Source organism: Mustelus asterias, chromosome 27 (assembly GCF_964213995.1).
Source record: "Mustelus asterias chromosome 27, sMusAst1.hap1.1, whole genome shotgun sequence".
In the NCBI taxonomy this organism is placed as follows: Eukaryota; Metazoa; Chordata; class Chondrichthyes; order Carcharhiniformes; family Triakidae; genus Mustelus; species Mustelus asterias.
Genome location: NC_135827.1, coordinates 42580895 through 42595348, shown reverse-complemented (window position 1 = coordinate 42595348; position 14454 = coordinate 42580895). Strand labels below are relative to the sequence as shown.

General features: G+C 44.1%; 1 protein-coding gene across 1 annotated transcript; it reads right to left on the bottom strand.

Annotated features, from left to right (window-relative positions):
• Window positions 1-229: 229 nt before the first annotated feature.
• btg4 (B-cell translocation gene 4) lies at window positions 230-14103 on the bottom strand. Its single transcript, XM_078199160.1, has 7 exons — window positions 13931-14103; window positions 13226-13363; window positions 10268-10425; window positions 10086-10126; window positions 6685-6831; window positions 608-659; window positions 230-384 (listed from the first exon to the last, which is right to left on the bottom strand). The coding sequence occupies exons 1-7, from the start codon at window positions 14101-14103 to the stop codon at window positions 230-232; spliced, it is 864 nt and encodes a 287-aa protein (XP_078055286.1).
• Window positions 14104-14454: the final 351 nt, after the last annotated feature.

The following is a 14454-nucleotide window of genomic DNA, read 5'->3' as shown; positions in this document are numbered from 1 at the left end:
ACGTCTGTGGCCACAGAAAAGCTATCCACACCCCTCACTATCGAGTCTCCTATCATTATTGCTCTTACTCCTCCGCCCTTGTGCAGCTGAGCTACCCACAGCACCGTGAGCGTGGCTCTGGCTGCGCTTCCCAGGCGAACCGTCACTCTCACCGTTTCCAACACAGAGAAATGGTTCCTAGGTGCAATGCACTCTGGGTCTTTCCTGCTTCCCTTCTTCAGATTGGTGGTCACCCATTCCTCTCAGACATCATCTCCTTAAGCTGTGGGGCGTCTGCGTCTGAAACCTGCGATCCACAAACCCTTGCGGACGCATCGCTGAGCCTCCAGCCGACTCTCAAACTCCGAAAGCCGGAGTACAGACTGGTCAACCCTGTGACAATTCCTGCAAATGTGGTGGTCCAGGCAAAGAGCATGTGGGATTTCCCACACGGTGCAGGACGTGCAAAACACAGGACTGAGCTCCCCATACGTTTAGTTAAAAGACTCTTTCATTAAACTTAGACCCATTAGAAAATTATTTAAGTTATCTTTTTAAAAAGCTAGAACTCTAACCTTTCTTTACCATAGCATTAACAATCAATAGAAACAACTTACCCAGTACTTACCAATCAGCTCTTTCTCTTGTTGCCTCTTCTCCTGCAGCAGGGAATAAACACTCTGAACATTCAAAAGTTAGAAAGCAAAAAGCACCTCTTTCCCCCATGCGCTGAATTCCCAGATGCACTCACTCACTCTGGCTGTGTCTCACTCGGGATGTGCTCTCCCCGTTTCCCCATGCATTTCCTCAATAATCCCTCAGGGAAGCAGCCCAGGATTGGTGGGGCAGAGGGGAAAGTGCAGAGCAATGACATTAATTCAACAGTTTCCCCAAAACAGCTGGCACAGGCACGATGGGCTGAATGGCCATGTCTCTGCTGTTTGTCTCTAACTCTGTGGACAGCATGGACTTTATTCCTTGTATCTCTTGCATGGAAAATTATCAAAAATTCTTTGAAGCTTAAGTATCTCATTTCCAGATTATTTGTTGAGATTGTTAAATAACTGATGCCGAAAGTGTTCTGTCGGTGTTGCTCACTCGCTGCCCTGTTCCTCCTGCTGAGTAAAGCCTCTCCCTACAGCGAGGACCAAGATCAGAGACTGACACCAGGGATAGGGATTGAGTTTTCACCTCCAGTTAATCAGGACACACTATCCCACTCTAACACCAATCCTATCCAAGTCTCATCAAATGGAACAGATTGTTTCCTTTCTAATTCAAACCCCCTGTGCAAAGAGCTGATATTTCAGACCATTAAGTAAAGCTCAGAACAATATCCACCATCCACCCCCTCACAGAGAGCACATTTTGAAGGGGTTTTGTTTGGAAAGGCTGATGAACGATAAGAGGACAAACAGGTGACAAAAGCAGCTTCACGTCACTGAGAATCAGACAGTGTAAGTGGGTTATGAAGAATGGAGTTTCAGAACAGTTCACAATTATTGAAAGTCTATCTGGGTGGGAAGCGGATTTTAAAAAAATCGAAACCATAGCAACTGATGTTATTTCCAACCAGACCAAAAATCAAAGCTTTGCATCTCTGTAGCACCTTTTAGTGATCTCAGTATGACCCAGGATGCAGTGCAGCTGAAGTATTTTTGAAGGTTGTAATAAAGGAACTGTCAATGTTTACACAGCAAGATCCCACACAGAGCCATATGATAATGAGTCAGATCAGCTCATTGGGATATTGATTGAGGAACCGCCCCACTCTTCTACAAAACAATATGGCGGAATATTTAACATCCTCCCAAATAGACAGACAGGGTTTCAGCCTAGCTTCACGTCAGCACCTCAGAGTGACGCACTCCCTCGGTGCTGTCACAGAGAATGTTCACTCGGATTGGGGCTCTTTGGGGTGAGACCCATGACCTCTGACTTTGAAACAAGTGGACCATCCATAGAGACACACCAGAAACAGCCTAGCCTGAATAAAGTTTCAAAATCAAAGCTTGCTCCAAATCAAAATGTTAACTCAAAGCGTGACCAGGTTTTAGAGAAAGTTTCCAAACGGAAGTGATTTCCTCTGGAGGATATTTGCTCATTTATTGAGGACCAAACAGCTCACTGGGTCCCCTTGTGGATATTCTGGATCTGGACACTGAACCTGGAGTTGATCCCGGTATTATTCTCACCGGCACTTGCAATAATGTGAGAACATTTACAGCTCCTTCCTAATGGAGTTGGTTCAAAGTGGAGTCATTTTCCGAGGCTGGTGGTTACGGTTCAAAGCTGAATCTGGACAACTTGCTTTAACAACTATTCAACCATCATAGGCATCACAAACCCTCACCATCCCATAACCGCCAGTGAATAGTGTTCAAACAAACTTACATTTCCCTCCTTAAGCCAGTTCAAACACTGTCACAATCAGATACCCAGGTCCACAGCAGACACTAGATCAATGGAGGCAGTAAATATTGGACAGATGTGAAGGAGAACCAGAAACACTCGTTTCTGAAGCTCAATGATTTGAGTGATGCTGGTAGAGGGAGCATTAACATAGAAAATAGGAGGCCATTCGGCCCTTCGAGCCTGCAGCACCATTCAATACGAGCATGGCTGATCATACACCTTCAGCATCCCACTCCCGCTTTCTCTCCAGACCCCTTGATCCCTTTAGCCACAAGGGCCACGTCCAGCCCCCTCTTGAACATATCTAACAAACTGACCCCAACAGCTTTCTGTGGAGAGAATTCCACAGGTTCACAACTCTGAGTGAAGAAGATCTTCCTCATCTCAGTCCCGAATGGCTTACTCTTTATTTATTTCAAACAAACAGTAAATCTGAGTATTGCTGCAAAGTCAGGCCTAAGTGCCCAGTCTACCTCAAATTACCTTGGAAGGTAAACCAGCAAGCTGCTTCACGCTATTACTCTGGAGTAACACCACCAGTAATATTCTCCATTAACTGAATGTTGCTGTCAAACCTAAAAAACATTCTGCCAGTCTTACAAATGCATAATCTGGTATCTAAATTTCAGAGCCAGTGATGCTAGGTATGTAGGCCATACATCCCAAAGACTGGTGGATTGTATTAAACAGCATGTCCCTTCCACTGTTCACAACAGGCAAGGTACAGACTGTACCCAACCAGCCCAAAACTCAAAACACAATGTCCAACGTTGGATGTGATTCTGTGACTGGACAACATCTGCTAAATAATCCTCAGTGATAACATTTACACTAACAACCAATTTAAGATGGTCAGTTAGACTCAGTGCGTGTACAGGAAGCTACATATGTTAACATAGGGCCATTATTTGCAGACAGAAAGAACATGTACACACATTGCACCCATTTCAGCTAAACAAAAATAAGTGAGCGATTTATTCTTCAGGGCAATGCCTTGACCAATCAGGGTCAAACTGCCTGGTTTAAATTTCAAACAACGGTTGGCAGTTAACTGTCAGTCACCTGTTACAATTTCCATGGCAATACCTCTACCAAAGTCTGCTTGCCAACCAATCAGCACTTTCTTCCCATTCAGTATAAATTATTTGCCCTGATACTGGTATTTTTGGGAATTGTCCTGATGAGTGCTCGATGGAAGCTTCGACGTGTCTTTTTCTCACTGGCTGTTTGACAATACAGAACAAGGTGAAACTGACTGAGAAATTCCTGCTGCCCTTTTGAAGCGATTATATTTACAACACATTCCATCACCGCCTGTGTATAATTTAGTATCTGCAATAGGTTTGAAATACAATAGTGTTATGGTGACACTTCCTGTTTACTGACAGGCCATAAAAACCTACAGCCACAGATTTCGATAAATGTTATCCCTTCTCCCTCACATTCTGTTACTGCCGTTAGAGGTTGTTACTCAGGTCAGTTCTGGAATTTACTGAAAGTCTAACCTGCAAAACAAGCTCAGACTCTATTATGGAGCCCATTTCAGTTGTGCCAATAACAGGATCAATAAGCCGCAATACTCCAGTACCTGCTCACTCTGCATGTGGAGCCTAGAACATACCACAGGCCGATTCTATAACCGTTCTACCAGATCTCAGTCTGGCTTATCGTGACACTCAGGCCAGCTTTTGTTGGAGTATTTGATATTTTGGAAAGACAGGAAGGGGGTAGTGGGGTAGCTTTATTAATGGAGGTCATTTACACTGGTGAGCTGTGACTTTAGCTCAAGATGTAGATCAGTTTGGGTAGAAATAAGAAATAGGAAAGGCAAGAAAGAGATCACTTGTGGGAATTGATAGGCTCCCTACAGAATACTCAGTGGATATGAGAAAGGAATTGCAATAATCATGGGTGTGACTGTAATCTATTTAAATTTGACAAACACCCTCTGTCAGATGCAACCAGGACTATTTCATTGCAATGTACAACAGGTTATTCCAAACCTGATAATGAGGTTAAGATTAATCAATAACTTCAGTGACGGAACCACTGGTGAAACACATCTAACACGATCGAAATTCATCGTCAGTTTGAGGGGAGAAGTGTGGGTCTAAGACAAGTGATTTAAACTTGAAGGAAGGTATAAAAAGTGTAAAAGCAGGTCTAGTGCAAATAGATTAGGCTAAAAGGCAAGACAGGAGAGATGCAGGGGCAGATTGGAAATATTTAATAACCCTCGGCCAAGAGTTATTCCAGTGAGAAAAAGAATGCATCATCTATGGCAATAGATAATTAAAGATACTTACCATTCTGACTGACTTGCAAATAATCTTTGTAGAAAAGTTGACCAAAGAATGAGAAAGCAAATTAAAAAGATGACAAGTATTTAAGCAGTGTTGGTCCTCTAGGGAATGAATCTGGCGAATTGATAAACAGGGAAAGGACAGAGGTATTGAACAAATATTTTGTCTGTCTTCTGCAGAGACAGACCCAAATCAAGCCCTCACTCAAGCACTCTCTCTCTCCCCCCCCCCCCCCCCCCCCCGGTGGTATCTCCACATATTTACCCTAGCTAATCCCCCTGACACTAAGGGGCAATTCAGCATGACCAATCTACCCAACTTGCACATCTTTGGACTGTGGGAGGAAACCAGAGCACCTGGAGGAAACCCACACAGACATGGGGAGAACATGTAGACTCCACCATCACCCAAGGCCAGAATTGAACTGGAAAGGTGCGCAAAATCAAAAGGTGAACAGAGGATCTTTAAAATCACCAGGAAACAGCTACTGAGAAAATCGACCCAAGGAGCAGATGGCCTGCATTCCAAGTGGAGTTTTAAAATAAATGGCAGCACAGATAATGGAAACATTGGTTATAATCTGGAAAAGTCTTAGTGGATTGGAAAATAGCAAATGTTACACCTTTATTCAAGAGGGAAACATACTGACCCAGTGAGGCTAACATCTATCATTGGGAAATTGCTAGAATGCATTAAGGGGATTATATTTGATCCAGAGTCAAGGTGAATAAAGGGGAAGCAGTAGGTGTGGTGTACTTTGATAAGGTGTCATGGTTACACCACAGTTACAGTGTGTGGGGCGAACATTAACATTAGCGATTAGTTGGCTTACAGGAAGCAGAAGGGTGCCTTTTGTGGATTGGCAAGTTGTAACTGCCAGAGTGGCACAGGGATCAGCAGTGACCTCAACTATTTACAACCCAAATTGAATTGCAGGAGTGTTGTTAAGAGGTGGCAAGTCTGCAAAGGGACAAGTGAATGGGCAAAGATTTGGCTAATGTGGGAAAAATGCAAACCCTTGTCTATTTTGGCATAAAGACACAGCTATACTATTTAGATGGAGGGATTATGGCCTTTACTGTAGAACTATAACCTTATTGACTGGCTGAGTAGCCATTCTGCCAAATTCTATGTGAACTGCTGCAGTCCATGTGCTTAAGTACAGAAAGGACTTTGACCCAGTGACAGTAATTCCCAGTCAGGATGGACAGCAACTCGAGTGGAAACTCTAGGTGGTTTCCAAGGTTCTGCTGCCCTTCTAGATAGTGGGTCTGGAAGGTACTATTGCTGGCTCAGGAGTTGTAGATGATACAAACTGCTACCACTGAGTGAATATTGCAGCAGCAAATATTTCACTGAGCTGATACCTATCTGTACAAGGCCCTGACAAGATCAGTATCCTGTTCTATAGGGTTTGGAGATATCAGAGGGTTCAAAATTAAATCTAATAGCCAACACTAATTTCCAAACTTGATGCCAACACTCCCATGGTCAGTTTGAGAAATGACAGGACTCAACTGCATTTAGGAAAATCACCCGAGTTGTCTTTTGTATCTCAAAAATCCAGCATTCAGCAAAAAGAAAAACCACAGCAACGTATAAGGAGGCAGAATCACTGTTTAAAAAGTGGCTTTTTATTCAATATACATTTCAAACATTTCCTTTCTAGCCTTTAAAATTGTTTAAATGGCAAAAACACCCACCTTCAATTATAATAAATTCTTTATAAGATAATGTCTAACACAATTGTATAAAATCTTATTTCAATCCCCACCTGAAAGTCAAGAACAGGAATTGTGTAAACGAGTGTGGTTTGAGTTTAAAATGCTGGAACAAGTTCACTTTCCTGACTGGGTCAGGACACAAACTACTCACAGCTCAACTGGCAGGAAATTAGTTTCAGGAGAAGTTAAAGCAGAGGTCAGAGAGGAAAGGTCAGAGGGAAAGACAGGAAAGGTGAAACTTTAGGTCATCGTTTGGGATTCACCCAATGGTAACGGTCCAACCTGGGAAACATGACCAAGTTGGACAATCTGTAATTCTTCTGGGACATGGGGTAGCTGTAATCCTCCGCAAATATCTTCTTGCGAATGAACTTGGGCCATGCAGCTGCGTGAGTGTAATGATCATGTCCCTGAAAAACAACATGGATTAGAGAAAACAGCTCATTAGTGAATTTAGACACTGCCTCTAATCCCATATTTATTCATTGGACAGGTGTAATCCTAGATCACTGCACACCAGCACTCAAACTGCCCTCAACTCCTACCCCAATGGGGTTTTATCCAATTTCCTCACCCCTCCACTTTGCCAATTTTTACAAATCTGATCTGGTTATCTTACCCAATGGTTAGGTGCATTGGCCACGTTAAATTCCCCCTGTGTTCTTGAACAGGTGCCAGAGTGTGGCGACTTGGGAATTTTCACACTAATTTTATTGGTGACATTAATAAATAAAAAACCCAAGACAATGGATATATTGGCCACTACCCACTCAATGGAATCCAAATCAGTCTCAAACCTTCACTGTTTCATCCCCATATCCTTCAGGAATGAGATTAGATCCCAATGCTTCAACTTAAAGTCAGTAGCCAGTTCAGTGAGGACATTGGTTATTATGGACTGTATCACACGTGGCTACCGGCAGTGAAGAAGCCAATTTACTGTCTTTCCTTCTGGGAAAGTTACAACTTGGGCAATGATTGGTTGTGGCCTCACTAGTCTTGTATATAGAACATAGAACATAGAACATAGAACATTACAGCGCAGAACAGGCCCTTCGGCCCACGATGTTGCACCGACCAGTTAAAAAAAAAAAAACTGTGACCCTCCAACCTAAACCAATTTCTTTTCGTCCATGAACCTATCTACGGATCTCTTAAACGCCCCCAAACTAGGCGCATTTACTACTGATGCTGGCAGGGCATTCCAATCCCTCACCACCCTCTGGGTAAAGAACCTACCCCTGACATCGGTTCTATAACTACCCCCCCTCAATTTAAAGCCATGCCCCCTCGTGCTGGATTTCTCCATCAGAGGAAAAAGGCTATCACTATCCACCCTATCTAAACCTCTAATCATCTTATATGTTTCAATAAGATCCCCTCTTAGCCGCCGCCTTTCCAGCGAAAACAATCCCAAATCCCTCAGCCTCTCCTCATAGGATCTCCCCTCCATACCAGGCAACATCCTGGTAAACCTCCTCTGCACCCTCTCCAAAGCCTCCACATCCTTCCTGTAATGTGGGGACCAGAACTGCACACAGTACTCCAAGTGCGGCCGCACCAGAGTTGTGTACAGTTGCAACATAACGCTACGACTCCTAAATTCAATCCCCCTACCAATAAACGCCAAGACACCATATGCCTTCTTAACAACCTTATCTACTTGATTCCCAACTTTCAGGGATCTATGCACACATACACCTAGATCCCTCTGCTCCTCCACACTATTCAAAGTCCTCCCGTTAGCCCTATACTCAACACATCTGTTATTCCTACCAAAGTGAATTACCTCACACTTCTCCGCATTAAACTCCATCCGCCACCTCTCGGCCCAACTTTGCAACCTGTCTAAGTCTTCCTGCAAACTACGACACCCTTCCTCACTGTCTACCACACCACCGACTTTGGTGTCATCAGCAAATTTGCTAATCCACCCAACTATACCCTCATCCAGATCATTAATAAATATTACAAACAGCAGTGGCCCCAAAACAGATCCCTGAGGTACACCACTTGTAACCGCACTCCATGATGAATATTTACTATCAACCACCACCCTCTGTTTCCTATCCGCTAGCCAATTCCTGATCCAATTTCCTAGATCACCCCCAATCCCATACATCTGCATTTTCTGCAGAAGCCTACCATGGTGAACCTTATCAAACGCCTTACTAAAATCCATATATACCACGTCCACTGCCTTGCCCCCATCCACCTCCTTGGTCACTTTCTCAAAAAACTCAATAAGGTTAGTAAGGCACGACCTACCTGCCACAAAACCATGCTGACTATCACCTATCAATTCATTACTCTCCAAATAACTATAAATCCTATCCCTTATAATTTTTTCCAACATCTTGCCGACAACAGAAGTGAGACTCACCGGTCTATAATTCCCGGGGAAGTCTCTGTTCCCCTTCTTAAACAATGGGACAACATTCGCTAACCTCCAATCTTCTGGTACTATACCAGAGGCCAACGACGACCTGAAGATCAGAGCCAGAGGCTCTGCAATCACTTCTCTTGCCTCCCAGAGAATCCTTGGATAAATCCCATCCGGACCAGGGGATTTATCTATTTTCAGACCCTCCAGAATATCCTGCACATCCTCCTTATCAACTGTAATACTGTCTATTCTACTCCCTTGCAACCCAGTGTCCTCCTCAGCTATATTCATGTCCCCTTGCGTGAACACCGAAGAGAAATATTGGTTCAATGCTTCACCAATCTCCTCCGGTTCCACACATAACTTCCCTCTGCCATCTATAACTGGCCCTAAACTTGCCCTAACCAACCTTCTGTTCTTGACATACCTATAGAACGCCTTAGGATTCTCTTTAACCCTATCCGCCAAAGTCTTCTCATGTCCCCTTTTAGCCCTTCTAAGCTCGCTCTTCAACTCCCTCTTAGCCAATCTAAAGCTTTCTAGTGCACTACCCGAGTGCTCACGTCTCATCCGAACATAAGCCTTGAGTTCAGGTTTGTCGTTTCCCTCATTTAGCAGGTGGACATTATTCACTTAACAGGGACCCGAGTAAGGAGCTTCAGCCACTTCAGGGATGAAATCGCATTCAAGGAATATGAAATCGGATTGTGACCTGGAGGTCAGGAGAATATTTGAGCAAGTGTGGGCAGCACGGTAGCACAGTGGTTAGCACTGCTGCTTCACAGCTCCAGGGACCTGGGCTCGATTCCCAGTTTGGGTCACTGTCTGTGTGGAGTTTGCACATTCTCCTCATGTCTGCGTGGGTTTCCTCCGGGTGCTCTGGTTTCCTCCCACAGTCCAAAGATGTGCGGGTTAGGTTGATTGGCAATGCTAAAATTGCCCCTTAGATGTCCTGAGATGCTTAGGTTAGAGGGATTAGTGGGTAAAATATGTAGGGATATGGGGGTAGGGCCTGGGTGGGATTGTGGTCAGTGCAGACTCGATGGGCTGAATGGCCTCTTTCTGTACTGTAAGGTTTCTATGAATTCTGTGATGATTGTCGACTGGTTTGTACCTGGCAGTCTGGGACCTAAATTTATGCAAAATTAAGGAGCTGCTGATTCAAGATCAGAAAACTCCAAGTTAAGTCACCAAGGAGTGCACTCTGGGACAAGTGGATGGCAGAGATTTCTACAGCTTGGATTTCCTGATAAGCCCATAAAGATTGGCAGGACGTACCTGGTAGATACTCTTTGGATTAATCACAGTTGGGATGGTTTGAGGCTCCTCTGTGCTCCCTCGATATTCTTCAAACTGGTAAATGCTGTTTGGGTTGCTCACTATTGGAATGGTTTTGGTATTCCATGCTGCAGCCCTTTCTGGCTGGTAACCAGGGTGTGGGTTGCTGCCAGGGGTATTCTTCGGCTCCTTGTAGTAGATCTCCTCATCAGAGGAAGTACCGGAGTAATAATCAGAGGAAGCACGTTCCGCAGCACTGCTGATGTGTTTAAAGATTTCAGAGTCAGTATTGTGAGACTCTAATCTGGTCACAATGAAGGGCTGGTTCTTTTCACCACACCTGCAGCAATGATACAAAAAGTTAAAGTCAGGGGAATGGACGTGTGACATTGGTGTAGCTTTGAGAAAATCATGCTCTGTGGCTCAACCTTCACTGATGTCATTGTTGCTGGAGTGGTCTAAGAGGGGTCTAAGAGGGGTCCTTTTCTTGCTCCTTAAGTGGCTTAAATGCAGTTGTTTATTTTTAAGTTGGGATCTTTTATGACTCTGCATTAAGAGATTGGCAGGTCAGGTGACAGGAGCTCAAGATGCAGGCTTTAGTTTTAGAAGGGGCATCAAGCTGAAAAGTAGCATCTTTCACTGGTTTGGAAAATTCTGCTGGTTAGCTGGAAGCAAGGCTTCTTGGGGGATGTATTTTACACAGAGGGTGGTGGGGGCCTGGAATGCACTGCCAAGCAAGGTGATCGAGGCAGACACGCTGGGATCGTTTAAGACTTTAGATAGCTACACAAACAGACTGGGAATAGAGGGATACAAAAGAATGGTCTAGTGGGCACATGAGCAGCACAGGCTTGGAGGGCCGAAGGGCTGTTCCTGTGCTGTATTGTTCTTGCCTTCCTGAAGGAAAGAATCTGCTCTTGGTGGCTTGACCAAAATCTCAAAATTCAGTGGGAGAGATCCTAAATGAAATTTTCCTTGGTATTTACTATTGGGAAAGGCATGGATGTTAGGGAACTTGGGGAAATAAATAGTGATGTCTTCAGGAGTGTACATATTACAGAGATTCAGCCTGCTTGGTTTCATTGGTCAGAACATTGAATACAGGAGTTGGGACATCTTGTTGAAGTTGTACAAGACGTTGGTAAGGCCACACTTGGAATACTGTGTACAGTTCTGGTCACCCTATTATAGAAAGGATATTATTAAACTAGGAAGAGTGCAGAAAAGATTTATTAGGATGCTACCGGGACTTGATGGTTTGAGTTATAAGGAGAGGCTGGATAGACTGGGACTTTTTCTCCAGAGTGTAGGAGGCTATGGGGTGATCTTATAGAGGTCTATAAAATGAGGGGCATAGATCAGCTAGATAGTCAATATCTTTCCCAAAGGTAGGGGAGTGATACAAAAAAGTGTCCAGGGGGGCAATATTTTTGCAGAGGGTAGTGAGTGTCTGGAACAAACTGCCAGATGTAATCATGGAGACAGTTACATGGGCAAGATGGGTATAGAGGGATATGGACCAAATGCAGGCAGTTGGGCCCAGCTTAGGGGTTTAAAAAGGGCATGGACAAGTTGGGCTGAAGGGCCTGTTTCCATGCTGTAAACCTCTGACTGTCTCTCCCTGGGGTTCTGGGAAGCTGTTCTGGGTGTATCAAGGGGACTACTAGAACTTGAGTTTAATTCACCAACCAAAGGGCTCAGTTCCAGTATCACTGGAGCTTTAGTCTTTGTTCTGTTGAACCTATTTAAAGGGTTTTGTTTGATTGGAACATTAGATACATTTGTTAAGGGTTATACATTATTGTGGTTGTTTTGTTTGTAATTGATGAAAGTTATTGCCAATTTTCTTACTATACATGTTAACTATATTCTAATTAAACTGTTTGATAAAAGCTCCCTAGTGGGTCATTTGAATCACACCTGAAGTGAAACATCTCATGCTTATCTGAGCCAAATTCAAGGTGCAAAATGATCCATAAAACACAAGTTTCTGACTGGAACCATAAGAGGGGATCCAACAATTAGCACAGAGCCAACCCAAAAACCCAGCCAGCCAACCATAAGATAGATTTGGACTGGCAACAAGATAATCAGAAAATGTTCAGTTCCCTTTGACTCTCCCGAAATAAGGTTTTTAGTTTTCAAGTTATTGTTTCCATTTAGCTCGGGTAGAGAAGTCAATTTATTGGATGGAATAATCCTTTCTACTCCCAATAGGAATGAGGAAAGTTACTGATGACACAGTTGGTCAAGTTTAAACTGGGTAAAGGGATTTGGGAGGTTATGCACATCTCCAACGTTGGCAGTTGTTGGTTCTTGCCTCACTAAGATTACAAACCTCAACCTAGCAGATCCTGTTTAACATCCTCCTTGAACTACTCACTGCGACAGTATCAGTTGTTAGCCATTAGGATATCAGGAGACTGAAGGAGCTGCCAGACTCCAACTCGTGCAGTCACCTTAGATCTCCCACTGCTCTCTGCCTGGTGTCGGTTTTGTTAAGCTGGCTATGGGAAGACCACGAGGTATTTAAAATTCTGAAAGGCTTTGATAGCAGCTACAGAAAGGGAAGTACAGAGATCATGAACACAAGATAGTCACTAACAAATCCAACAGGGAATTCAGAAATTTCTTTACCCAAAGAGTGATGTGAATGTGATGTGTATTACCATAGGAAGTGGTTGAAGTGAATAGTGTAGGTGTATTTAAGGAGAAGCTGAATAATCAGGAGGGAGAAGGAATAGAGGGTTATGATGAGGAAAAATGGAGGGAGTCTCTTTCCTGAACAGTTGTGTCTCAATGATTGGTTGCCAACCATTTCCTTTGCCCAGGGCTTTATTAGTAAACAGCAATGCTCTTTCGCATCAATAGCACACGCTGCTCTGTTACTGGCAGTTTAATCTTTGAAGCAGCCACTCTGATGCAACACCTGAGATTATTTATCATTTGTATCAATTAACCTGGACATTGGGAGGTTCCCCTTCCCTTTCTAGAGATCCATGGCTGGAGGCAAGGGCAGCACGTGATCAGGTGCATGGATAACAGGCCATTGCACCAATCCCATCCTCAATTCACACAGGCCAGTGTATAGAGGGGATATACTGGAGACACCAAGCAGCTGATAGGAAATGAATCCTTACCGACACCACACTTCATACGGATCCACCCAGATGGTGAGTTCCTTCGGCAACTCCAAAGATGAATAATCGATATTACTCTCGATACAAGCCTGGAGCAGGACTGGATCCAGAGGTTGACTCTTATTGACCCGGATACACCTGGAAAAGATATCAGGAGAATTGCAGAAATTGCTTCAAGGTGAATTGTCATATCTGGGAGATTTCAAACCAGGAGTTCTATTTTGGGGAAATGTTAAACAATTTGAATCAAAGCTAATTAAATCCACTGGCTAATTCTCATCCACCCAAAGTTGATGGGCTTTTCCAGTCAATATTTCAGTTTGAAACCAGGTTAGTCACCCATTTTGCACAATTTAAAGTCTGAATTGAAAGGTGTAACAGGCTGTTTGGGTGAATTCTCTTCATTCGGTACAAATCCCAGAACAGGAATCAACTGGGAAACTGATCCAACATCAGAGATTCTCAAACTCATCAACATCAGGTGACCGCCCCCCCCCCCGCCCCCGCCCCCGCCCCCGCCCGCCCGAGAATCCCACTGACCCCAGAGTCAGGAGTCCAGGTTTGAGGTTGCATCATGGGACAGCAATCAGTGGTTTCACACCAGGATTAATATTCTCTGCACAAACCTCACCCCCAATCAAAATCAGAAAGGTCACTGGTCACATGACCTTCAAACTGCCAGAGTGTAAATATCTCCAATCATACCTGTAGCCCTGACCCTTCACTGGGTCGTCCCAATACCAGTGGCTCTTGTATTTGTCAAACAAGATCTTGGTCAGCTTGTTCCCAAATTTCTCAATCTTGTGTCTGCTCAGCTTCTCGTTCCTCCTCACCATCCGAGATATAAAAACCACCGTGGCAGCAATTTCCTCCTTCATCCTTCTATTATTTAGTTCCTGGAAAGTTAGCTAATGTTAGACACCATTTCACAAGATCCCAACCACTGCCCCCCCCCCCCCCCCGCCCCTCCCCCCTCCACGCACAGCAAGCTCCTGGTCAAGGGGACGTTGACCCAGAAGAAGAAACATGGAATTTAAGTTGATACCTCCCGAGTTCCCCAGTGAGACTCTCGTACAACCGGGGAAGTAAACACATCAGCATTCAGCATGAGAACTTGATGACCCATCGCTACACCCATTGGAGAACTTAGTAATGTACTTACCACAACAGCTCATTTCACCCAATAACCAGCCACAACAGTCAAGGTATCAAAGATACTTCACTATCTC

What these genes read in the sequence shown, in the direction of transcription:
- btg4 (XM_078199160.1), bottom strand. Translation starts at nt 14,103, where the DNA reads ATGAAGGAGGAAATTGCTGCCACGGTGGTTTTTATATCTCGGATGGTG. An exon ending in GATCTACTACAAGGAGCCGA is followed by an intron (nt 10,127 to 10,267) that starts AGAATACCCCTG and finishes CAGAGGAGCCTC; the next exon opens with AAACCATCCCAACTGTGATT. An exon ending in GGTTGGACCGTTACCATTGG is followed by an intron (nt 660 to 6,684) that starts GTGAATCCCAAA and finishes TTGAATGTTCAG; the next exon opens with AGTGTTTATTCCCTGCTGCA.